The 27,749-nt window shown below is 42.8% G+C and overlaps 1 protein-coding gene across 1 annotated transcript; it reads right to left on the reverse strand.

The window, feature by feature from the left end:
• Nucleotides 1-921: 921 nt before the first annotated feature.
• On the reverse strand, nt 922-27,588 carry Tmem187 (transmembrane protein 187). Its single transcript, XM_027432388.2, is given in 4 exon segments — nt 922-1,656; nt 25,866-26,301; nt 26,303-26,505; nt 26,507-27,588. Coding segments are annotated over 3 exon segments (843 nt in total). The 5' UTR covers nt 26,714-27,588; the 3' UTR covers nt 922-1,656; nt 25,866-25,868.
• Between the last annotated feature and the right edge of the window lie 161 nt (nt 27,589-27,749).

Genomic DNA, 27,749 nt, shown 5'->3' on the forward strand with positions numbered 1-27,749 from the left:
CAAAAAACAAAACAAAACAAAAAAAAGGACACCATTTGGGGCTGGAGAGATGGCTCTGATGTTAAGAGCACTGACTGCTCTTCCAGAGGTCCTGAGTTCAATTCCCAGCAACCACATGGTGACTCACAACCATCTGTAATGAGATCTGGTGCCCTCTTCTGGTGTGCAGATATACATGGAAGCAGAATGTTATATACATAATAAATAAATAAAACCTTAAAAAAAACATCTTAAATGCCATATTCTGTAGATCTCTGACATGTTTGCAGATGACCTGTCTATCTAAAATATATCTCTGTTTGACCTTGTAAACATACCTAATATTACTACAAGTTTGGTTGTAATAGTTGACTAATTTGTAACCTGAATTTCCTTATTATCCTATATAGTTGATAATAATAACTTTCAAGGACCAGAAATTTGCTTTACATTGTTAAATGAGCTGTATAAGTAGAATACTTTGAACAAGATTAGAAACGTATGTACAGCCGGGTATTGGTGGCACACACCTTTAATCCCAGCACTCGGGAAGCAGAGGCAGGTGGATCTCTGTGAGTTTGAGACCAGCCTGGTCTACAAGAGAGAGTTCCAGGACAGCTTCCAAAGCAACCTGTCTTGAAAACCTGTCTTGAAAAGCCAAAAAAAAAGAGAAACGTATGTACAGGGTGTTTTAATGACATTAACCTCAAATTTGTATCAATATACAAAATTTGTACACAATATACAAAAGTCCAATCCAATGTAAAATATTTAAAACTAGTATTTACTTTTTAAAGGGAAATTCACTCTTAGCCAGGCACACACGTTTAATCCCAGCACTTGGGAATCAGAGGCAGGTGGATCTCTGTGAGCTCAAAGTCAGCGTGGTCTGCAAGAGCTAGTTCCAGGACAGGCTCCAAAGCAATACAGAGAAACCCTGTCTCGAAAAACAAAAAAAAAGTAGATTCAATCTTATCATATCTATATCTTCCCTTTTTTTTGAGAGTAGATTCAATAATCTACCCTTTTTATCCTATTATATGTGTGCCCCCTTTTTTCTTTTCAGAGCAAAAACCCTGAATCTAAGCTCCATTGTTTAGCTTTTTTCCTGACAATTACCAATAACAACTTGTAACCAATCTCCCTAAACAATGACAAAAATCCATAACCCACTGAATGATCAAAAAATCACTGACCCCCACCTCTTGGAAATGTGGGTATCATATTCTTAAATTTACTTCCTGCTGTGTAGGGGTGATGGCATCTTTAGGGGCTCCTGAAAAGAAAAATTTGGATTAATTGTCAAGTCCTGGGACAGGTGGCTGTATCATTTGTTGTTCAGTCTACATGTATTGGGAAAGTGCAAGGCTTGTCTCAAGTCCTGGCTAGAGTAGCTGTAAAGCCTGATCATCTCCACTAGCCACCTTGAAATTATGCTGAGCAGTTTGTAGTCCAAAGCAGATCTTTAGTTGCTGTTGTTCAGTTTAATGGTGTTGTCATAGTCCTGGTGGAATTATCATCTGTTGGGTTCCACTTTCTGTTCAGAGACTTCAAAGATTACATTAGGTCAGATTATTCCTTGTCTAGGTAATTTTTTCTGAGTAGTTCTCCCTTTTTCTTTGGATGCTTATTCGTGTAAAGGTCTTTAAATTCCTCAAGATGGTTGTTTTTATCCTCCTGAAAAGACAAACAGAAAACCCTCCCTTAACACAAACTTTGGGGAGGTTTCACATCTAATCTGTATCAATCTTGATTCACCATTTCTCCTGAATTTTTGTCTTATCTTCTAATAGTTATTCTATCATCCAGAGCAGTATGATTTCTTACAATAGGCATTAGGTTCTTCAATTGCTCTAGGAAGGAGTTTCCACAGTGACAGGAAACAACTGAACCAAATTTGGCATAGGGGCCTGTAAGAGGCCTCTCAAGGAGTTTCCCAATGGCAGAGGATTACCTTGACTGCCCCATGTTAATCTACATTCATTGGTCCAAAGCCTGACTTTGCCACACCTTCTGCATAATCCAGAATGGAGGAGGGGTTCTGTTTGGATTATTCTTAAGAAAAAAACTGTTTCTAGGAACAACCTGTCTACAATCCCTTTTAAGGTGAACTTGTTTGCCACAATTGAAACACCTGACATTTTGATTTTTCTTCAAACCTCTGGAAATCCCCTCTCCTATCCATCATCATGGTCATGAGATTCAATATTGATTGTATCTCAGATTCATTCTTCCAAAGGTGGTGACCTTGCCTTTAAAGACCTAATTATCCCTTTTGCATTGTGCATTAGCATTTTCAAAAGGTAGAGATTCAATTGTTATTTGTCTACCTTCTGAATTGGGTATCATTCTATTTACTGCTAAAGTCAGTCTTTGTAAGAAATCCATGAAGGCTTCCTTTGGGCCCTGTATGACTTTAGTAAATGACTCAATCTTCTTTCCTACTTCTCCAATTCTGTCCCAAGAACTCAAAGCTGCTGTGCAACATAAAGCCAGGGCATGGTCATCATATATGGATTGCCTTTCTATGGTAGCATAATCTGCCTCTCCAAGAAGTTGATCTTCGCTGACCGTTGGTGGCACACCCCTTTAATCCCAGCACTCAGGAGGCAGAGGCAGGTGGATCTCTGTGCGTTCGAGACCAGCCTGGTCTACAAGAGCTAGTTACAGGACACTCTCCAAAGCCACAGAGAAACCCTGCCTTGAGCCCCCACCCAAAAAGACCGTGTAAGATGGTATCTCAGAGTTGTTTTGATTTACATTTCCCTCATGGTAAGGACGTTGAGCAGTTCTTTAAGTGTCTTTCAGCCATTTGAGATTTTTCTGTTGAGAATTTTCTGTTTAGATCTGTACCCCATTTTAAATTGGATTATTTGGTATTTTGATGTCTAGCTTCTTGAGTTCTTTATATATTTTGGAGATCAGCTCTCTGTCAGATGTGGGGTTGGTGAACATCTTTTCCCAGTCTGTGGGCTGCTGTTTTGTCTTATTGCTTACAGGCAAGCTCTTTAGTTTCAGGAGGTCCCATTTATTAATTGTCGATCTCAGTGTCTGTACTATTGTTGTTATATTCAGGAAGTACTCTCCTGTGTCAATGCGTTCAAGGCTACTTACCACTTTCTCTTCTGTCAGTTTCAGTATAACTGGATTTATGCTGAGGTCTTTGATCCACTTGGACTTGAGTTTTGTGAGGGGCCATAGATATGGATGTATTTGCAATCTTCTATTTGTCAACATCTAGTTATGCCAGCACCATTTGTTGAAGATGATTTCTTTTTTTCCATTGTATAATTTTGGCTTCTTTGTCAAAACTCAGGTGTTCATAGGTGTGTGTGTTAATATCAGGGTTTTCAACTCTATTCCATTGTTCTACCTGTCTATTTTTGTGCCAATACCAAGCTGTTTTCAGAACTATAGCTCTATAGTAGAGCTTGAAGTCAGGAATGGTGATGCCTCCAGAAATTCCTCTATTGTACAGGGTTGTTTTGACTATTCTGGGTCTTTTGTTTTTCCATGAAGTGGAGAATTGTTTTATCAAGGTCTATGAATAATTGTGTTGGGATTTAGATGGGGATTGCAGTGAATCTGTAGATTGCTTTTGGTATGATCGCCAATTTTACTATGTTGATCCTACCTACCCAAGAACATGGGAGATCCTTCCATTTTCTGATATCTTCTCCAATACTTTCTTTAGGGACTTAAAGTTCTTGTCATACAGGTCTTTTCCTTGTTTGGTTAGAGTTACCCCAAGATATTTTATGTTATTTGTGGCTATTGTGAAGGGTGTTGTTTCTCTGATTTCTTTCTCAGCCCATTTATCATTTGTATATAGGAGGGCTACTGATTTTTTAATTAATCTTGTATTCCAGGGTTTTTAACTTGGGGAGGAAAAGGTTTATTTGGCTTACTCGTTCTCCATCACAGTCCATCCCTGAGGGAAGCCAAAGGTGGGAGTCGAGCAGGGCAGGAACCTGGAGGCAGGGATTGAAGCAGACCTTGGAGGAGTGCTGTTTACTGAGTTTGTTTACTTACTTACTTTGTTTGTAGTATTGGGGGTTGAAAATAGGGTGCTAGGTGTGTCAGGCAAGACCTTTACTGCTGAGCTCCAGCCCCAGAACCTGAGGGTATTTTAAATCTTATTTTTTATTTTCATTTGTGATGTATGGAGAAGGTGTTATGGAATGACACTAGACTCTGATCATGTGCTGTCTGTTACCACACTTAGGAGGAAGGCTGGCCTTGAACATCAGATCTTCCTGCCTCCACCTCCCAAGTGCTGGGGTCACAGAAATGTGTTCTCATGCCTTACAGATGCAGGGGGTAGTCTCTTCTGACTTTATGGCTTTAGATGCTGCCAGTGTGTGTAGGTACAAACCATGGATGTGAGAGGTGAGTTCTGTACCTGCGTGGCAGAAACCTCTAGTCAGAGCAGTTGTGTGTTTCATCAGATTATCTTGAAGGGAAGCTTGTAGATAGCACACTGCTTCTACCAGGCCAGATTTGTCTGTTTCTTCCTGGCAGCCTGGCAGTTTTTGCTTGAATTTTTTTTTTTTTTTGATTTTGGATATAGGGTTTTTCTGTGTAGTTTTGGAGGCTGTCTTGGAACTCACTCTGTAGACCAGGCTGGTCTCGAACTCACAGAGATCTGTCTGCCTCTGCCTCCAGAGTGCTGGGATGAAAGGCGTGCGCCACCACACCTGGCTTTGCTTGAGCTATTTTGAGTTTTTTAACATTATCCCTAAGATGTTTTTGTTTTGTCTCAGCATCCATTCTATCTGACATTAATACAGAAAGCTGAGCTAGGTTTCTTTCTTTGGTTAGGTGTTGCTTACCATGTCTTTTTTTCTCCTTTTTTTTTCCAGACAGCATCTCATGTATCCCAAGCTAGCCACAAACTCAAAAGTCAAGGATGGCCTTGTACTTCTGATTCTCCTGTCTCTACCTCTCAAGAGTGGGAATTACATTACAAACATCAACCATGTTTTCCAGATTCTTCTCTTAAATTATTTTTCTGAGGCATTTTGTCACAGTGGTGAAGTTTTGTTTTGTTATTTTGTGTAGTTGGACTTTCTTGGGACCATCAGTCCCCAAATAATGACATGGAGACTTATTACCAATCATGAAAGCTTGGCCTTTAGCTTAGGCTTGATCCCAACTAGCTTTTTTTTTTTTTTTAAAGATTGATTTATTCATTGTGTATACAGTGTTCTGCCTGCATGTATCCCTGCAGGCCAGAAGAGGGCGCCAGATCTCATTACAGATGGTTGTGAGTCACCATGTGGTTGCTGGGAATTGAACTCAGGACCTCTGGAAGAGCAACCAATGCTCCTTAACCTCTGAGCCATCTCTCCAGCCCCCCAATGACCTGTTTGTATGAATCTACATTTTGCCATGCCATGTAGTTCTTTACCTCTCCTCCATTCTATATGTCCAACTTCCTGTGTCTCACTGGTGAAATTCCAACTTTCTTCCTCCCAGTGTTCTTCTCTCTGCCCAGAAGTCCCACTTATCCCCTCCTGCCCACCTATTGGCCATTCAGCTTTTTATTAAACTAGTCACAATGACGTAGCTTCATACAGTGTAAACAAATATCCCAAAACAGTTTTGTTTTGGGTTTGGGTTTTGTTTTTTGTTTTTTGTTTTGGTTTGCTGAAACAGGGTCTCACTATGTAGTCCTACCTGTCCTAGAACTCACTCTGTAGATCAGGCTGACCCTGAACTCAAGAGACCCACCTATCCCTGCCTCCCGAGTGCTGGGATTACAGGTGTGCACCACCACCGCCTGGCTTTGAAGTTTTATGTTATGTGTATTTAACTTTGAAAATGTATTGTTTTAGTACTACGGGTATAGCAATTACCTAACATTCATGAGGCACTAGGTTCAATTCCCAGCACTGAAACAATGCATTTTCAAGTGAAATTTAGACCCAAGTATATTGCATCAAGTTCTCTCTGGAATATAATAACAAACAAAAGTGACAGATGGAAGTCCAAAGCCGCTAGGTGAGCCTCATCCTGGCCACTTTCTTGATGTGGGATAATGCTCTTGTTCACTGTAATGATTTGTCACTCATATTGGTTTAATAAAATGTTGATTGGCCAGTAGACAGGCAAGCAGGAAGTAGCCAGACTAGGAGAATTCTGGGAAGAGGAAAGGCACAGAAACATTCACCAGCCAGCCACAGTGGAAACAAGATGAGAATGCCTTACTGAGAAAAGGTACCAATCCACGTGACTAAACATAGGTAAGAATTATAGATTAATTTAATTCGTAAGTTTGTTAATAATAAGCCTGGGCAATAGGCCAAACAGTTTATAATTAATATAAGACTGTGTGTGTTTATTTGCGATTGAACGGCTACGGAACCAGGTGGAACAGAAACTTCCATCAACATTTCCTATTTCCATGAACTTGAAGGTTACTTAGCTTCTCTAAACTTACTTTCTTTGATTGTAAATCCACAATCACTATAAGCTGCTACCAGATTGACTTGAGTTCCCTTATCAGTTATAGAGCAACAGAAGTGGAGGGGCCTTCCTGTAAGAACATACACCTGGATGACCCCACCCCCTAACGACAGGCGTGGCATGCACTGGAAAATGTGTTAAGTCATTGCCATGTCACCCACCACGAATTAGGCCTTCGTGAGGACTCTACGAATGTGCAAAACCCCAGTGCACATGCACAGCCTTCCCTTTAAAAGGTCCAGCCTTCCCCATCTTCTCTCTCTCTGGCTCCTCTTGGGTTGGCTGACAATCCAACCCCATCCTACCCCCTCTTCCTGTCAATAAACTCCACATAGGTTGTTCATTCATAGCTTCCTTTCTTTACACCCGAAGCTGTAGCATAAAAGAATAACACTTCCTCCTCACAAGCAGCAGAACTGGGATAGGAAGGTGTGTGTGCCTTAGTGTGCAATTTTTTATTTGTCTGTCTGTCTGTTTGTTTGAGACATATTCTCACTATGTAGCCTGGGCTGTCCTGGAACTCAGTATGATCAAGCTGGCCTTGAACTCAGAGATCCATTTGCCTCTGCCTCCTGTGTGCCACTACACCCAGCCTAGTGTACATTTTTATCAAACTACCAACTCACATCCAGCTGGTACCCCATAAAATGAGGAAAGTGATACTCTGCTTTCTCAAGAAGCTCACTTAACACCTATTATTGAATAGCAGAGATTAATCTCAATTGTTTCATTACATTTATTGAAGGGTCACTTAACATTCAATGGTTCATGTGTGGAGGTCAGAAAACATATTGGTTTGAGTTTCCTCATACAACATTGTGGTGATATTTTGTTTATCATCTAATAAAGCTTGCCTGAAGATCAGAATGCAAAGCCACAGCCATAGAGGCCAGACAGCAAGTGGTGCATACCTTTAATTCCAGCACTCGTGAGGAATATAAGACAAGAAGGAACTCAAGGTCTCAATCTGTATTTACTCTGCAGTCACGCTGAGAACATGATCACCCCAAACTTGGTAGAGGTAAGAACTCTCTAGCGGCTGGCTGCTTTGCTTTTCTGACCTTCAGCTTGAACCCCAATATCTGTCTCTGGGTTTTTATTATTCATGCTACACTACCTGATTCTCAGGGATTGAACTCAGGTTGTCAGCCTTAGCAATAGGCACCTTTACCTACCAGGCCATCTCACTAGCCCAAACCTCAATTTATAAAAGATAGTTAATGTGAAGGGACCAGCCCCCATTTCGGCAACCATGACAGTAACACGTGCTTGCTATGACCTTTTCTTAGTCACTAGAGATTAGGTGCCTGCCTCGTGACAAGGAACCAATCAGAAGTTAGCTGGTGGCACTATGCTTTACGACTCTGGGTGTACTTTATGGACAAGCGCACAGCAATGATACACAGAACATAGCAAACACCCTGGGAGGGCCTATGGGCCATAAAAACCAGTTGACCAATCAACACAGGGCAAGCCCTCCAAGCCTGGAGGCACACCAATCGAGAGCCTGTGCGTACCCCTAGACACTCCCCTTACTGCCCTACAAGATATCTCTGCAGTCGGTTCAAACTGTCTTTTCTAGCCATCTGCCATGGCGGGTGGGTGAAAGACCCGAGCTAACATGGGGTTAGCTCATTAAATTACAATAAAGCCTCATGCAGTTTGCATCAAGCTCTCGAATCTGCCTGGTGATTGGGGTGACCACGGTCATGGCCTGGGACCCCGGATACCTGAGTTTTTCCGGGGGTGTAACAAATGGAAATAGGGATGTAGCTCAGTGATAGAATGTGTGCTTAGCATTTACAAGGCCCTGGGTCCAATGTTTGGTGTTGTGACTAAATGCACCCAGCATGAACTTGCCATCCTAACCCTTGGAAGCGTACATACAGTTTGGTAGCATGAATTATATCCCCAGTGCTGTGCAGCCATCACCACCATCTAGAGTGCTTTTTCTTTTCTTTTTTAGGTTTTGGAGACAGAACCTTACTCTGTAGTCCAGTTTGGCCTCAAACTCACTATGAAGTCCAGGCTGGCCTTAAACTCATGGCAATCCTCCTACCTTAGCCTCCTGAGCACTGATATGTTGTAGAATATTATTTTAAGGTGTATTACATTTGTGTATGGTGTAGAACAGTTGTTTAATGATGCAAAGATGTGTTATATTCTTTTATGTTGCATTTGTTTAATTCTGTGAAGCTGTGATTCTTTGCCTGTCTAAAACACCTGACTGGTCTAAAAAAGAGATGAATGGTCCATAGCAAGGCAGGAGAAAGGATAGGTGGGGCTGGCAGGCAGAGACAATAAATAGGAGGAGAAATCTAGGAAGAGGAAGATCAAGGAGTGAGAGAATGAGGAGGACATCAGGGGCCAGCCACCCAGCTACACAGCAAGCCATGGAGTAAGAAGTAAAGAAATGTATATAGAAAGATAAAAACCCAGCAGGATGTAAGTGGTGCACACCTTTAATCCCAGTACTCCGAAAGGCAGAGGCAGGAGGATCTCTATGAGTTCGAGACCAGACTGGTCTCCAGAGCGAGTGCCCGGATAGGCTCCAAAGCAATACAGAGAAACCCTGTCTCGAAAAACAAACAAATAAACAAACGAACAAAAAGAAAGATTAAAAACCCAGAAGCAAAAGATAGATGGGATAATTTAAGTTAAGAAAAGCTGGCTAGGGCTAGAGAGATGTCTCAGAAATTTAGAGCACTGGCTGCTCTTCCAGAGGTCCTGAGTTCAATTCCCAGGAACCACATGGTGACCCACAATCATCTGTAATGAGATCTGGTGCCCTCTTCTGACATGCAGGTATAACACCATATGCATAATAAATAAATAAATCTTAAAAATAGAGAGAAAAGCTGGCTAGAAACAAGCCAAACAAATTAGGCATTTATAGATTATACATCTCTGTGTGCATTTATTTGGGAGCTGTGTGGTAGGCCCCCCGATAGAGTAAGAGTAAAAACAATAAAACAACATTGAGATCCTAGGTGTGAGACAGCATACCCAACTTGATCTCTTTCATCTTGCAAAACTGAAACTCTGACCATTAACCACTGATTTCTCCCCATCTCTCCTTCCACTCCTTGCTACCTACCACTCAGTGTGTCTTAATCTGAGTATTCTAGGAATCTCCAGAAGAAGCATCAGAATAGTATTTGTCCCTGTGTGCCTGACTGATTTCACTGAGCATGGTCTCCTTAAGGATCATCCCTGTTGTGAGAAGCCCCAGCCTTAAAAGGACAGAGACACTCAAGTTTTCTTTCAGGAAACTTCTCAAAAGTGGGATTGCTATATCATGGGACACATTTATCTAATTTTTGGAGGCAATTTTGTGTTCAGTTGGAACCTGTAGTTCATTCCTGCATGTTCTGGAAAGCCCCATTCCTATCTTTTTCTCCAAACCCTCTGAACAAAGGAAGGGTGCCAAAAAATATGGTTCCACATTCTTGGCATCTACTGCAGCTTCCTCCCCTGAAGTTACCAGCCACCCAAGTCCTTATCTAAAGTGCTCAGTTTTTTTACCATACTTGGGCACAAACCTAGATTGTGGCAGACATGTCATCACCCCTTGCCAACAACCCATAAAGTCTCACTGCTTTTGTTTGTGGATGCAGCTTCTCTGGCCTCGATCTCTGGGACTGGAAAGCCTGTTGGGAGTTTCTTTGCTCAAATAAACCTGTTGCTATACTTTCTCAATTCAGCTTCATCTGGCTTAATGCATAGACAGAGAAACCCATTACCTTGATTTAAAGCTGAGACAGTCAAACAAGAACAAAAGGCAACTTGAGGTCATCCCCACCAGCTCAGTACATGGTAAATCCTGTACCCACACCAGGGGTAGAAACTTGGTGGTAAACCGGGCATTGGTGGCTCACACCTTTAATCCCAGAACTCAGGAGGCAGAGGCAGGTGGATCTCTGTGAGTTTGAGACCAGCCTGGTCTACAAGAGCTAGTTCCAGGACAGCTTCCAAAGCCACAGAGAAACCCTGTCTCGAAAAACCAAAAAAGGAATGAATGAATGAAGGAAGGAAGGAAGGAAGGAAGGAAGGAAGGAAGGAAGGAACAACTTGGGGGTACTCATTTCAGTAGGCCTTTTGGGAAGGGGCTTGGCATCATCTGCCTAAACTTAAGTGCTCTCACTCATAAGTAGCAGGCAAGGAAGGGAATGGACCCAGGGACGCTGCTTGAACAGCAGTGACAAATAAAGAGCCAGGAAATAAACACAGAAGATACTGACATGGTAGACACCTGTTACGATAAATCTTTCCGCCAAATGCTGCCTGAGCCCTACTGCCACATGGGCGCTTTCTGTCAGCCGCCTGAGTTCTGCCCACCGAGTTAGGGCCCCAAATAATACACAGAGACTTCTATTATGTACAAATGCTACTTGACCAATGACTAGGATTCTCATCTGTTAGCTCAGTCTTAATTATCATAAATCTATATATTTTATAAGACTTATCTTAGAGGATGCCTTCCATTGGTGTCCTCATCCCAGGATCACATGGTGACTCTGGAGGACGAGAGAAGGGGCCCACTTCCTTCTTGCCCTTGTTTATGTAAAAGTCTCCCTGCTATGTCATTTCCTGCCTGGATCATCACTTCTTTACTACATTTCCCAGAATCCTCCTTGACTCCTAGTCCCGCCTAACTTGCTGCCTCATTGGCCAAACAGTACTTTATTCAACCATCAATAAGATGAACATACACAGAAGTACATTCCCATCAGACACCAATCAGAGAGTTTACATTATAGGTGGGAAAGGGGCAAAAAGGAAGATTCATTGGGTCTCCATGGGTTGGAAGTGCAAGCTTGAGTACTGAATCTGCAATGGTTCATGTCTTTTTTGTTATTTATTTATCTATTTATGTATGTTTTTTCAAGACAGGGTTTCTCTGTGTAACAGTCCTGGCTGTCCTGGAACTCACTCTGTAGACCAGGCTGGCCTTGAACTCAAAGATCCACCTGCCTCTGCCTCCAGAGTGCTGGGATTAAAGGTTTGTGGCACCACCATTTGGATGTTGTTTTTTTTATCAATTTATTTATTTTGAGATGGGGCTCATGTGTCCCAGGCTAGCCTCAAACTGGCTATGTAGCTTAGGATGACCCTGACGATCCTCCTCTCTCTATTTCCAGAATGATAGAATTGCATGTGTATACCACTACTCCTGGTTTATTTAATGCTAGGGATAGAACCCAGGGCCTTGTGAATAAAGATTCATATCTGTACTGGCTAGTTTTATGTCAACTTGACATAACCTAAAGTCATCTGAGAGGAAGGAATCTCCATTGTGAGAATAGCTCCATAAAATATGGCTGTAAGGTATTTTCTCACATAGTGATCAATGGGGGAGGGCCCAGGCCATGGTAGGTGGTGCCATCCCTGGGCAGGTGGTCCTAGGTTCTATAAGAAAGCAGGCTGAGGAAGCCATGGGAAGCAAGCCAGTAAGCAGCTTCCCTCCATGGCCTCTGCATCAACTCCAGCCTCCAGGTTCCTGCCCTGTTTGAGTTCCTGTCCTGACTTCCTGATGTGGAAGTAGAAGCCAAATAAAACCCTTCTTAATCAACTTGCTTTGGCCATGGTGTTTTATCACAGCAATAGTCACCCTAACTAAGAGAATGTCTTGCAGGAAAAGGGATCTGAGCTGGCTGAGGTGGCAGCAACTGTAGACACACTGGCTGGGACCCAGCTAGAAATCAGGTGCTGCATAGAAACAAGAGATCTGAAGTCAGGACTCTGGAAAGAAACAGAGAGCAAAAGTCAAAAGAGAAGGTGGCAGTGGGAAAAACTACCAGAAAAATACAAGAAGATTAAAAAGACTAGGTATGCTGGGCGGTAGTGGCACATACTTTTAATCCCAGCACTCAGGAGGCAGACGCAGGAGGATCTCTGTGAGTTTGAGACCAGCCTGGTCTACAAAGTGAATTTCAGGACAGGCTCTAAAGCTGCACAGGGAAACTGTCTTGAAATTAAAAAAAAAAAAAAAACTAGGCTTGCCACTACATCCACAAGGCCCCTGATTCTCTAGACCCACAGAGGTCTAGGACTGGCATCAAGATGGCCACAAGCCTACTAGCCATGGAGTCACTTAGCAGAGATGCGCCACCCAGAATGGAGGATGCTTGCTAATGCAGAATGCCAGGGGTGTAAAAATAGATCAAGGCTGAGGAGACACCTGGGCTGAAACCTGTGGTGACAGGAAAGAAGTGTTCCACAAACACATGACTATTTAGGGACTTGCTTGAGGGCAGAAACTGCCTGGTTCAGATTATCTGTGGTTTCTACCACTATAGACCATCAAAGGAAGGGCAAGGCCTGACATACCTGGTTGATGTGTCTGGCTCTAAGGACAGAAACACCTCCCTTTTCCTCCCAAAACCTGTGGTGCAGTGAGAATTCTCCTTTTTCCTGTGAATCATGATCTCAAGACGATAGTGACTCCTTTGGAGCACTTACTGTTTGAGAAAAATTGTCTGAGTAATGAGATGACGCATACTCTGTACAGACAGCTCAACCGTAAGAATAACTATAATTTTAAAAGACTTATTTCTACTATTTTCTTTACATTCATTTACTTACTTATTTTTGTTTTTGGAGACAGGGTTTTTATGTGTAACAGCCTTGGCTGTGCTGGAACTCACTCGGTAGACCAGGCTGGCCTTGATTCATATAGATCTACCTGCCTCTGCCTCCCAGCTGCTGGCTAGGATTAAAGGTGTACACCACCACTGCCTAGTGGGTTTATTTCCATTTAATCTGTAAGAGTGTTTGGCCTATATGTATGTATGTGTAACATGTGTGTGCATGGCACCCAAAGAGGCCAGAAGAGGGCATTGGACACTATGGAACTGAAGTTATAGAAGGCTGTGAGATACCATATGGATGCTGGAAACTAAACCCAGGTCTTCTATGCTCTTAACCACTGAGATATCTCTCTAGCACTCTATTTTTATTATCTTAAATTATGTGTAGGGATGTGTGAGTGTATGAAGGTATGTACCCTTGGAAGCCAGAGGCCTCTGATACCCTAGAGCTAGAGTTACATGATTTTTGAGAGTTACCTGATGGGGGTGCTTGGAGCCAAATTCTGGTCCTCTGGAAGAGTAGAAAATGCTTTCTAACTACTGAGCTATCTCTCCAGCCCCAAGAATAACTTTATACTTAACATTTATGCTGAAAAGTATTAGGCAGGTAAAGGACATGTTGATTTTAACAAAGGTAGCTAAGGTGTACCACCTAGCCACCCAAGAAACTAAACAAGGCTAGAAACCTACAAATTATAGTGAAAAAAGTAAACATGAGGATATAAAGCTTCAACTACTTTGCTTTAAGATACCCACAGCTAGACATACCACACACCTACAATCACTCAGGAAGCTGATTCCAAAAGATTCAGATGTTCAAGGCCTGCTAGTACTTCACAGTGAGATCCAGGCCATGGGTAACTTAGTGAGATGGTATCTCAAAAACAAAGAGATGATGCCTACAAAGCCAAATAACCAGTAATAGATTTTAAAAACACAATTGGGCTGGAAAGATGGCTCTGAGGTTAATAGAACATACTGCTCTTCCAGAGGATCAAAGTTCAAATCCCTAATATACATGTCAGTGGTTCAACTACCTATAACTACACTCCAGAGAATCCAAAATTTCTGGACTCCATGGGCCAACACTCATATGCACATACCTACACACACTCATACACATAATTAAAATTAAGATAGATATTAAAAAGAAAACACATTTGTTATGTAGGAGATTAAAGCTTAATGTCTATAATATAAAAAGAACTCCTGGAGCTCAGAACATACCTCAGTTGGTAGGAAAGGGGTATAAAAGGACCCAGCATGAGTTGTTTTCCCAGTATGCATGGAATCCTTGGTTCCACTTCCAACACCAAATGACAGGGGTGTGGTGGACACCCATAATCCCAGCATACAAGAAGTGGAGGCAAGAAGACCAGAAGTCCAAAGTCATCCTGAGCTATACAGTGAGTTCTGTGCCAGCCTGGATTATATAGTACTCTGCCACAAAAAATAAATAAATAAATAAATAAATAAAAAGAGTGCCTGCAAATTGATGACAGAAGAAAAACAAAAACAAACAAAAAATCTCCCCACTAAAGACATTTCCAGAACAAACTGGAAACAGACAAATGTACACACACCAGTGTAAATGAATTTTTCTTTGGGCCACCAGCTCACACACAAAAAAAAAGTGACACAGAGACTTAGTAACTATAAAAGCTCAGACAAAAGCTTAGGCTTGTCCCACTAGTTCTCATAACTTAAATTAACACATATCTTTTAATCTACATTCTTTTTATGGTTTTTCAAGACAGGGTTTCTCTGTGTGACATTCCTGGCTGTCCTGGAACTCTCTCTGTAGACCAGGCTGGCCTTGAACTCACAGAGACCCACCTGCATCTGCCTCCCAAGTGCTGGGATTAAAGGTGTGGGCCACCATCTGGTTTAATCTTTCTTTTTTTTTCTTTTTTCTTTTTTCTTTTCTTTCTTTCTTTTTTTTCTGGTTTTTTGAGACAGAGTTTCTCTGTAGCTTTGGAGCCTATCCTGGAACTACCTCTTATAGACCAGGCTGGTCTCAAACTCACAGAGATCTGCCTGCCTCTGCCTCCCGAGTGCTGGGATTAAAGGCGTGCGCCACCACTGCCTGGCAATCTACCTTCTTTTATGTGGCTCAATTACCTTTACTCTGTACTGACCATTCTGCTTCCTCAATGTCTGGCTGGTGATTCCTCCTTCTTCACAGAGCCCTCTATCCATCCAGAAGTTCCTGCCATACCTCCTGCTTAGCTATTGGCTGCTTAGCTTTTTCTGACCACTCACTGTAACAGATCTTCACACGGTATAAAGGAATATTCCACAACACACCAATGTGTCTACCTTTATGTATGGGCTGTTAGTCACAATCAAATCAAACTTCTCCCTGAGACTGGCATGGCATGAAAAGAGCCCCAACCCCTTGCTATTGGGTAAGGGCCAGAAGCAGTGTCCAAAGTAGACATGTGAATTGTGAAAGTTCTGGGGAAAGTGATACATAGATCAGAAACATAATTACTTGTCCACCTACCTGCAATCTACCTCCTTATGCTCAAGTAAGTGGTAATATATACAGGATACAGAGGTGATACATATAGTTTCCAGCACCATGTGTCTTTAACGCAAATTGAGATTAGAGGCACAGTTGCAAGGCAATGTGGATCCTTTGAGTCAGCAACAAAGACCCTGTATGCTCCTTCAGATTGCATGTATGCCAGCCAACTGTGAATGATGTGTATGAATATGTGACCAGAATCCTGGAAGTCATTTTAGAACACGTGTTGTGGTTAATGTTTAAATTATGTTTTTCACTTCCTTGCCTTGTGAACCTGTATTATGTGGTGATATTTTGTTTATGATCTAACAAATAAAGCTTGCCTGAAGATCAGAGTGTGAAACTAGCCACACTACTTAGACATAGAGGCCAGGCATGGTGGCACACACCTTTAACCCCAGCACTCAGAAAACAGAGGCAGATGGATCTCTGTGAGTTCAAGGCCACACTGGGCTACACAGAATTGATCCAGTATAAAAGAGAAACAGAGCCAAATGGTGGTGGCTCACACCTTTAATCCAAGTCTTTAGGGTCACGTGGCTTTAATCCCAGCACTGAGGTGGTGGAGACAGGAAGGGATATGGCTGGGCAGAGAGAGCTCAGGACAGTCTAGCAGTCTAGGTAGTCAGTCTGAGGCAGCAGTCTAGGCAGGCAGTCTGAGGATGCATTCAGCCTGAGGATTCCTAGAGAGGTAAGAAGTAGGGACTGGCTACTTAGCTTCTCTGATCTTTCACCATTAACCCCTGTATCTGACTCCAGGTTTTTATTATTAAGACCTATTAGAATTTGTGCTACAGTATCACTCACACAATCAGAGCAGAAAGAATAAAACTTGGTTTGTTTTTTTTGGGGGGGATGGTTTTGAGACAGGGTTTCTCTGTGGTTGTGGAGGCTGTCCTGGAACTAGCTAGCTCTTGTAGACCAGGCTGGTCTGGAACTCATAGAGATATGCCTGCCTCTGCCTCCCAAGTTTGGGATTAAAGGTCGTGTGCTGGTGCTTGCCACGACCTTGCCTTGGTCACTAGGAGGTTAGATGCCTGCCTCTCGTGGCAAGGAATCAATCAGAAGTTACCTGATGGTGCTATGCTTTACGGCTCTGGGTGTGCTTTACAGAAAAGCACACAGCAATGACGCGCAGAGCATAGCAACGACCCTGGGAGGGCCTATGGGCCATAACAACCAATTGACCAATCACCACAGGGCAAACCCTCCAAGCCTGGAGCCACACCAATCCTGAGCCTGTGCGTACCGCTAGACACTCCCCTTACACTGCCCTATAAGATCTCTATGCAGACGCTTCGAGCTGTCTTTACTAGCCATCCGCCATGGCAGGTGGATGAAAGACCCTAGCTAACATGAGGTTAGCTTGTTAAACAACTATAATAAAGCCTTGTGCAGTTTGCATCAAAAATAAAAATAAAAAATAAAGGTTGTGTGCCACCACTGCCCAGTGGTTTCTTTGTTTTTTTAAGACAGGGTCTTGCTATGTGGTCCTGGCTGATCTCAAATTCTCAATCCTCTAGCCTCAGTCTCCTGAGGGCTGGGATTCCAAACATGTGTGCCACCATGCCCAGCCAAGAAAGCATTTCTTTCCCTTAGGGAGAAAATATTCATCAATAACATTTAAAAACACTTTTCCAGGCAGAGATTGTTATCCTTCATGGCAGACACCTGGCCTTCAGATGATCTGGGCCATGGCTTTTCAAACCAAATTAGAAGCACTCCAGTTTCAGTTTCTCATTTTGTGAAGTAAGAAATTTGTGCAGATGTCCTCTGAGATCTCCCTCCACTAGCTTAGGAACCTCTAAACTGTTAGGTCAAATATGGGAGAGGCCCTATCTGGCAACCAACCATTGGCTCCCTAGTTGTACAGGGAGCACACGGAGCAGCAACACTGAAATCAGTAGTCACAAGGATTCAGCAGCAGCCCCTTCTTCCAGCAAAGATGAGTCCCGTGGAGGCAATATGGACGGAGGGCTGAAGACAAACCAGGGAGACATAGCCAGAAGTTCTCTTTCCACCGTCCCAGGCCAGGGCCGATTGAGACACTGTGAGGTCCCAGTTACAGCAGCTCAGACAGGCTTAGGAGGAAGGAAGGAAGCTTCATGACTAAAACAGATCACACCTGGAAAAACTCCAATCAAAATGGGGTGGGGTTTTTAGGCCCTGGTCTATCAGAAGCCCTTTCAGCCCTTCTGCTCAGTTTATATAGTCTATAAGGCTCTGCCTATGTTTGAACTGATTTGCTGTAGGGTTGTTGGCTTCAGCAAAGAAAATACAGGAGAGCTCAGATGGGCACTGAAGAATTTTTCAATATAATATTCTTCCTGTAATCCTTGACATACATGATAAAATGTTACTCACCAAGCCTGCATATAATCTGGAAAACAGACAGAGAAGAGAGGGATGGCTATCCCAAGACTACTGACCTTCCCTCTTTTGTGGCCACACCCCCCTCAGGATCCTAGAGTAGTTAAGGCCCCATGTGGTTCCGATCTGTGTATGTGTGTGTCTACCCAGTAGTTCTCATGAAACTTGTTTGAGTCACCCAAATCTCAGCATGCCACCTGTTCTGGTGAGGACTCTGCCTGACACAGGAGCTAAATGAAAATCAGAAGTCTCTCAGAATTATTGAGTACATATTAGTAACAATGAAAACTAGAATGAAATAGTGGTACTTGTACTTTGTCCTTGCAGCTCAAAGATGTGGAATGAACAAGGCCTCACAGTTCTCAATAGACCCACGCCCTGACAGCTTCTGACGGGGTGGGGGGCAGGTGTCCTACATCCTAGATGAAGAGCTCAATTCACAAAGACTTAGGTTCCCTTGCTCTGGGGATCTATCTGTGGGCCACCAAGAAGGCACAACTGCACCCTCCCTAAGATCTGAGATAGGGGTGGTTTCCTGGGGGTGCCCACAACTTTCTTTTTCTAGAGCACAACTTTTTTAAAACTGGATCATGACCCCATATGGAGTAAATTAACTGAATGTGGCAGTCTCAAAAATTTGGCAACAGTAAAAGGTTTCTCAATATTCAGTGACCAAGCACAGTGGCATACATCCATAATCCCAGTACTTCGACAGTAGATTTCATCCACAGGTACATACATAGTACATTTGAGACCAGCCTGGGATACATGAGGCTCTGTTTCAAAAATCAAAAGAAAAAGAAGGGAGGCTAGGGAAATAGCTCAGTAAGTGAAGTGCTTACTGTGAGAGCATAAGGACCTGAGTGAAAGGCCAGCTGTAGTGCTGTAATCCCAGTGCTGGAGAAGCAGACACAGGAGGATTCGTCAAGTTTGCTGGACAGCCAGTCAGCCTAGCCTAATCATCATGTCCCAGGCCAGATAAAAACAAGGTAATGGCTTGTGGTGAATGAAATGAGGACATGATTGCTTCAAGGTATGGTTCAGGAGGGTTTTGTTTTTGTTTGTTTATTTGGTTTTATTTTGTTTTGATATGAGGTGAAAAGTTTCTACACCCCGATAAGCCTCTTCACCGATGCAGCAATCCAAATCAAACCAAATTAGAAAAAGCCCACATTTAATGGATGCAATGCTTCTGGATGGCCTTCTGATCCCAGAGAGAGGAAATGGAAACAGGAAAGAGACACCAGAAAAACCACGAGTTGTTTTATAGGGGACAGTTTAAATACACTTAGCTGAAATCGGGAATTTAGTTGAAGAGAGGGAGGAATGAAGAACGAAGGGGTCTGTACCAGGTTGGAGAAATCCACAGGAACAGTTGGCCTGAACAAGGGAAAGCACATCGACCCCAGATGCTGTCGGGGAGGCCAGTACAAGACTGATCCAGACCCCTGAACATGGATGTCAATAAGGAGGCCTCTGCACTCCAGGGAGCCTCTGGTGGTGGATTAGTATTTTTCCCTGGTGCAAGAAGGGACTTTGAGAGCCCATCCCATGTGAAGGGTTACACTCTGGCCCTGGACACATGGGGAAGGGCCCAGGCCCAGCATAGGAAGCTTTGGTGGACTTTGCAGAGCCCCGGTTGAGGGCCCTACCCTGCCTGGGGAGTGTTGGGTGGATGGGGTGGGGGGTAGACTGGGGGTGGGGGAGGAGGATTGGGGGTGAGGGGAGGGAGAGGGAGAAGGGACTTGAAATAAGCTTGTTCCCTAACTAGAACTAATAAAATAAAAAAATAAATAAAATAAAATAAAATAAAAGAGAGAAGGCAAAAAGAGAATGTAACTGAAATGGCAAGTTTTTATAGGAACCAGAAGCTGGGGGAAGAAAAGCAAAGCCCTGACCTGGAGAGAGGAGCCAGGGGTACTGAGTGAGCCTGGTGCAAATTTGTGCTTTGGTATGCTAATAGACAGCACAGCCATTTGTCCTGAGTTTCTTCTGGACTTGAAAGTGGGAAGGGTGGGAGGCTCACTGGGTAAATACAATTGTTGCCAAGCCTGACAACCTGAGTTTCATTCCCAGGATCTACCTGGTAGAGGGAGACAACCAACTCCTGCAAGCTGTCCTCTGATTTTCACACACATGCTGTGGCACATGTGAGTGTGTGCACACACAGACACCCACACAAAGATCTCATGTAGACTGGGTTGACTTTGAATTTTCTATGTACCTGAGTCTCATTTCAATTACATAGTTTAAACTCCTAATCTTCTTGCCTCTGTCTCCCAAGTGCTGGGGTTACAGATATGCAGAACCATTCTGGATTTATATGTCATGCCCTACTATACCAACTCATGATGCCTAAAGCATTCATGCTATGATTCAAAACTCCTGAATGTCATGAACTGCATTGTTTCTACTGTACATGCAAGTTTCCTGTTCTTTTTGTTAGTTTGGTTTGGTTTGGTTTTTGATTTTTCGGGACAGTGTTTCTCTGTGTGTAACAGCCCTAGCTTTCCTGGCACTCGCTCTGGAGACCAGGCTGTCCTCGAACTCACAGAGATCCACCTGCCTCTGCCTACCCAAGTGCTGGGATTAACGGCATGCATCACCACTGCCCTGCAGGTTGTCTGCTCTTATAGACACACAATGATTTAACTACAGAAAATAAAGACTGAGTATTTTCCTGCTATTATTACTCAGCATGTAAGTATAAAATTATTATGTCTATGGATTCCATTTTGTCAGGATATTTCATTTTGTTTTTCAAGTGTCTCATTATACAGTCATAAAGGGTTGGAAACTCAAATGTAAACCAGGCTGGCCTCAAACTCATACATATTTCCCTGCCTCTGCCTCCAGAGTGCTGGGATTAGACTGTTGGAATTAAAGGCATGTATCATCATGCCTGGAAGAATATTTGGTGTTTTTATTCTTATGTTTTTTTAGACAAGGCCTCTCTATTATGTAGCTCTGTCTGTACTGGAACTTGTGATGTAGACCAGACTGCCTCAAACTCACAGAACTGCATGCCTCTGCCTCCTAAATTCTGGGATTAAAGGTATATGCCACCATGCCCAGCTATGTTTGATTTTAAAAAAAAAAAATTGCTGTTTAAATTGCTGAATTGAATTTCAAAAAAATGTTCAATGAATTTTTGCTTGAGATTAGGATAGGATTTTCAACAATGTCTGAAATAGTTCTGAATATACTTCTGCCATTTCATACTAAGTGTTTATGACAGGAAGAATTCTCAGCATTGACAATTATAAGGTAAAAATGTTAGCTGGGCATGGTGGCAAGTGCCTTTAATCCCAGCACTTGGGAGACAGAGGCATGGAGATCTCTGAGTTTGAGGCTGCTCTGGTCTACAGAGAGAGTTCCAGGACAGCCACAGCTATTACACAGAGAAACCCTGTCCCCAAAAAAGAGAAAAAGAGCCGGGCATTGGTGAAGCACGACTTTAATTCCAGTACTCGAGAGGCACGGGGCAGGGGGGATCTCTGTGCCACAGCGAGTGCCAGGATAGGCTCCAAAGCTACACAGAGAAACCGTGTCTCGAAAAACGAGAGAGAGAGAGAGAGAGAGAGAGAGAGAGAGAGAGAGAGAGAGAGAGAGAGAGGGAGAGAAAGAGAGAAGAAAAAGATTTCAACTGTGAAAAATGTTGAAGATGTTTTGTAACCTGTAGCATCAGACATGGACAAGATTTAATTATTTTTACATTTTTAAAGGTTTGTTTATTTTAAACTATGTGTGTAAATGTATGCATGTGCACCACATCTGTACCTGGGGTTATGGATAGTTGTGAGCCAATATGTAGGCACTATGAATTGAACCTGGGGTCCTTTGCAAGAGCAACAAGTGCTTTTAACCACTAAGCCAACTCTCCAGCCACATCCTCTCCCTTTTTATGAGATAGGGTCTCAATATGTTCACTATCTAAACTGGAACTAGCTGTGTAGATCAAACTGGCCTCAAAATCAAAGAGACTTGCTTGCTTATGCTTCTGTCTCCCAAGTGTTGATATTAAAGGTATTCACCACCATGCCTGGCCAAGATTTAATTATTTATGTAACATAAATAAGCATGCTCATCTCAGTAGTATCAAATTAGCTTTCCTCTTTAAAAAGTGATTAAAATTTTGTGTGTTCCCCAAGAACTGTTTTAGAATAAATTTATTATTTATCAGTAAATGTTTTATTTGTGTCACACACACAGTGTTGTATAAAACTGTCTTCAGTCAGAAGGGTGATGAATTTTTTGTCATTATTTTGCTTATTCAAAAGAGTTTCTCTGTGCGAGTCCTGGCCATCCTGGTACTCACTCTGTAAACTAAGCTGTCCTTGAACTTAGAGACCTGACTGCCTCTGCCTCCTGAGTTCTAGGATTAAAAGTGTGTGCCACCAACATTCTGCTATGAGTGAAAAGGTTTAAGAAGCCTTGGTCTAAGGTGTTTGGTGCCTTTAAGCTAACACTCCTAATTGAACAATGCTATTTCTGAAGCAGGTGCCACTTGCAGGCTCCAACATCATCATCATTGGACCTATATCCTGAAAGATAGAGGTGGGATAAGGCACTGAATCTGGTATCTTTGATGGCATTTCCAGAGGGTTCTTCACATGTGGGTTTGGTTCAGTCCTAAAGCATCTCAGAGATCATAGCAATGGTCAAATGCCAGCCCAAGAGGCTCTAGTGATCAGGTCTTGGGGCACTAGGCAGGTGCCTTTGAGCATACTGGCCTCACAGACCATTTTGCAGGGACAAGGTGTCTTTTCTCCTCTCTTCTCCTTTGATCTGTTCACTTATTCATTTGATTTGTGCATGATAGGCCTGCAGTTGTCTACCAGTGAATAAGAAATGCTTAAACAGTATTTGAGGATACAGAGACAAGACCCCTGGGGTCTAGAATTGGAGAGATCCTGAAGTAAATTAGTAGGCAACACGAGCTTTCTTCAAAAATCTCCTTTATAGCTAATAAGTTGAGACACACGCCTGTAATCCTTAGCAGCTAGAAAACCAAAGCAGAAGGACTATGAATCTGTTTCTGTTTCTGTTTGTTTGTTTGTTTGTTTTGTTTTTGAGACAGGGTTTCTCTGTGTGGCTCTGGCTGGCCTGTAAGTGGCTCTGGCTGGCCTTGAACTCACAGAGATCTGCCAGTCTCTGCCTCCCACATGCTAGGATTAAAGATGTGCCACTACCACCAGGCAAGACTGTGCTACACAGTGAGACCTTGTCACAAATAAAAGTTCCATTACAGGGCTGGTGAGATTGATAAAGCCAAAAACCCGAGTTTGCTCCCTAGGACCCACATGATCACACAGCAAGAGAGACTTGACTCCCCCAACTTGTCCTCTGACCTCCATGCAGGACATGACAAATGCATAAAAATATGTAATTTTAAAGAAACTCTCCATTATAGTCTAGATATGTTTTAGGTGAAAGATAGTGAAATGGGCAAAAAGAGAGAATTGACATACAGACCAAAGGCAGACTCCTCAATACCTTTTGAATCTGCCAAGGAAGTGAGCACCCTGACTTAAACCAGACAGTCTAACTACTTAGCTAGTAGGTTCAAAACTGTCATCTGGGAGGGGTTATAACCTTTGTAAGGGGTAAGAACAAGATCACTGTAATCTCTGAAGTGCCTTCTTCCAAAAGGTTAAGTATCTTAACAAAAAATATTTGAGTAATCATCTATGTGATTGGTTATGCATAGTTTCTAACAACAAAGAGAGTCATAACTGATGACACTTCCACATTAATCAGGAGAAGAACTGGAGGAAGAGGAATCAAACTCTCATCGATCTGGAATATTCTCTATGAATTCATGAATAAAATTTAAAAACAGCTGGGTGTTGGTGGCACAAGCCTTTAATCCCAGCACTTGGGAGGCAGAGGCAGGCAGATCTCTGTGAGTTCGAGATCAGCCTGCTCTACAGAGTGAGTTCCAGGATAGACTCCAAAGCTACACAGAGAAACCCTGTCTCAAAAACAAAAGAAACAAACAAAAACTTAGAAACAATAGCAGCAACAAAAATCCTGATGCTTGCACACTCTAGGACCCTCCAATAGTGACAGACTCATGACCCTTAGGTGGCTTAACCCTCTAAGGATATTAAACCACACCTGAGGGTAGACCCACATGCAACTTTCTGTTAGGAATATAACTTTGAGTCCAGCAGGGGTTTCTTTTTCTTTTTCTTTTTCTTTTTCTTTTTTTTTTCTTTTTTTTTTTTTTTTGTTTTTTTCGAGACAGGGTTTCTCTGTGGCTTTGGAGGCTGTCCTGGAACTAGCTCTTGTAGACCAGGCTGGTCTCGAACTCACAGAGATCCGCCTGCCTCTGCCTCCTGAATGCTGGGATTAAAGGCGTGCACCACCAACGCCCGGCTGACGCTCGCCTTTAATCCCAGCATTCAGGAGGCAGAGGCAGGTGGATCTCTGAGTTTGAGGCCAGCTGGGTCTACAGAGAGACAGCCAGGGTTGATACACCCTGTCTTGGAAAAAAAGAATATAACTTTTGGCTGGGGAGAGGTGACTCAGTGGCTAAAAGTACTTGCTGTGCAAGTTTGATGTCCTGAGGTACTCCTTCCTACAGCAGAAACGAGAGATCCTAGCTCAACAAGGTGGAAGGTGGTAACTGATTCTGGACAGTTGCTCACATACCTCCACATGAAACACAGTATGTGCAGTACATATGAGTATGTATACACACAGAGAGAGACAGAGACAGAGAGAGACAGACAGAGACAGAAACAGAGAGAGACTAAATAATTTTGGACGAACAACATTGTAGACAGATTTTTCTTTGGGTTACCAGCTCCCGAATAATAACATGAAGACTTACTATTAATTATGAAAGCTCTGCCTTAGCTTAGGTTTGTCCCACTAGCTCTTATAATTTAAATTAACCCATTTATACTAATCTACATTCTGCTTTGTGGTGTTACCTCATCTCCATATTGCCCATTCTGCTTCCTCCAGTCTAGCTGGCAACTTCACCTTCTTCCCAGAGTTCTCTCTCTGCATGGAAGTCCCACCTATACACTCCTGCCTAGCTACTGGACATTCAGTTTTTTATTACACCAAGCACAGCAATACATCTTCACATAGTGTACAACACAACATTTTGTAGGGTATGCTGGCACATACCTTTAACCCCACCATTCAGCATATAAAGAGACCCTGTCTCCAAAAAAAAGTATTTTAACATTTTCATGTACACCTGTGATGCCTCACAAAAAGTATTAAGCCAGAGTGGACAGCCACTGGTATTTCCAATAGGTAAGTGACTTCCCAGAAGTCTTCATATGTTGGCCTGGAACTCACTATGTAGACCAATCTGGCCTGAAACTTGTGGTTATCCTCCTGCTTCTACTTCCCAAGTGCTGAGATAGCAGGCATGGATCACCAAGCCTGATTTATTTTGTTTTTTTTTTTTTTTTTGAGATTGAGCCCCATGGAGCTCAGGCTTACCCTGAATTCATGATCTTCCTACATCCACCACCAAAATGGTAGGATTATAGGTGTGTGCTACTATACCATGCTTTACCTCTGGACACATTGGATGGCTGTCATCAGCCTATACCTTAACTGACACCCAGAAGATACTGCAGACAAATATCCTCTCTAACCTAGAATACAATGGAATTCATGGGGTCATTTCTCCTGATGCTTTATTTCTGAAATATTTTTGACTACAGAAGTGTTAATAGACCAGTCTGATGAACCCACTTCCCTTTTACTAGATCTTTGCATCGTGTCTTCAAGTGATTAATTAGCCTTTAAGTATCAACACCTGTAATGAATCTGAGGACCAGACACCTCTTTGGAGTCCTTATATAAGGTACAACCAGAGTAGCCAACCCTGATTAAAAAAAAATGTCATCTCAGAGTCCATTGGAATGGCAAGGCTCAGTTAGGCAGGGTTTACTTACACTTTAGGACATTTTCTCCTTTGGATGTGGTCTTGGGCAAGTGTTTAAATTTATCTGAAACAAAAATGCAAAGTGGAAATAGAGAACATTATAGACCTTAGACCAGAGGTGGCCTGTGGGGTGCAGGACTAGATGCTATTGTGAAAGCGGATGTTCACACATCTTGAGGACCACAAAGCCCAGGGATGACAGCAGGCCCAAAGCTAACTAGGTGGCTATGAAGATACTACTGTACTGTCTATGGCTGTACAGGGCCTCTCTAACACCTGCTACCACATGAGCAGCCAGTGCTGCCTCAAACTCCTGTGGACAAAGGGCAAGGTTGTAACTTGATAGGGACACACATTCAAAACAGAGCAATAACCAGGGCTTCCATCCTCTGTATAGGGAGAAGCACTAAGTCACTAGCCATGTAAAAATGTGCAAAGTGAGGAACAAGCATGACAGTGGGGTATGCCTGGGTCCAGACCCACAGCCACTGAAAAGGGCCATAGATGACAGCCATGCTAGCAAAGACATCCTTAAGGTAATGAGCTCTCTGCTGCTCCATGGAGCATCTAGGGGTACTGGCATTTCTTTGTAACCAGTATACTCCCACGAGCATGCAGGCTATGTTAATGATTGAGTTGAAGAGCATGGCCTACAAAGGTGGACAGGCTGGCCACTGGTGCTTCAGGAGAGTGTTAATAGCCCATTTCTACAAAAACAGTGTTGAAAATGATGATGTAGGTATTAGCCACACTGAGGCAGCTGGCCACAACCATGTAGAAGAGGGCTTCCTCCCACTTTGGCTTCATTTTTGACAGAAGCAGAGAGAATCTAAGAATAGCAGTATTCTGCTTATTCATAATTCAGAAAAGGGCCCTTGAAAAGCACTCATCAGCCTTCCTGGCTGAACATTTAAGAAGTCTCTGATTTCTGTAGATGCTGTGACCTTGCCCCACAGTGGCAGCAACAGGCAGGATAAAGGAAAGAGTTCTCCTGATTGGCTGGCACGAAAAGGTCTGGTGTGTGCCTTTTTCCTCTGTGGTTACAAAAAAAATGAGCTTAGAAAAAAAAACATTCAAAAAAGAACCCCTATCTTCCCAATTCTCAGCCTCAAGTTCCACCAACAGTTTTCATAACAGAAAAAGTAAATAAAAATGAAAGAGTATCCACACTGCCTTTACCTTCTAGTTCACAGCCTCTAGAAGGCTCTGGAAGTTTCTATTTCCTGAAAGAGTTTGGATCTGTCTTTCCTGGTGCCTAAGCTGTTACTTTTTCATCTACATATAATAAAAATCCTGTTCATTATACTAGTTGCTTTAAATGTGTGGAGTGACATTTCACAGATCATCATTACAGATTGGAACAGCCTTCCCCTTTGGTGAGATTTCGCATGTAGGGTTTTCCAGGCTGTCCAATCCCAAAGCATTTTGAAACCAAATACCATTGAGTGAAGTCTGAGTTTGGGAATCTAGGCCAAATTAAGGGAAGACAATGAGGATTTCCCCTCCTACCCTACCCAAAAGGCTGAGCCCCAAATGACCTTTTACTTCCTGTAGTTATGCACTCACAGAACCAGAGGCTGTATGTGTGTGTGTACGCTGTGCATGAGTCCATATATACACTGGTTTTTGCTCTTTGACAGTGTCTTACTATGTAACTCTGGCTGTCCTGGAACTCATTTTGTAGACCAGGCTGGCCTTGAACTCATAGAGATACACCTGCCTCTACCTCCTTAGCGCTGAGATAAAAGGCATGTTTTTTTGTTTGTTTGTTTGTTTTTGTTTTTGTTTTTTGCAGGGAGGGGGCGTTCAAGATAGGGTTTCTCTGTGTAACAGCTCTGGCTGTTCTGGAACTCACTCTGTAGACCAGGCAAGGACAGCCTCAAACTCACAGAGA

Source organism: Cricetulus griseus, chromosome X, assembly GCF_003668045.3.
Source record: "Cricetulus griseus strain 17A/GY chromosome X, alternate assembly CriGri-PICRH-1.0, whole genome shotgun sequence".
Lineage (NCBI taxonomy): Eukaryota > Metazoa > Chordata > Mammalia > Rodentia > Cricetidae > Cricetulus > Cricetulus griseus.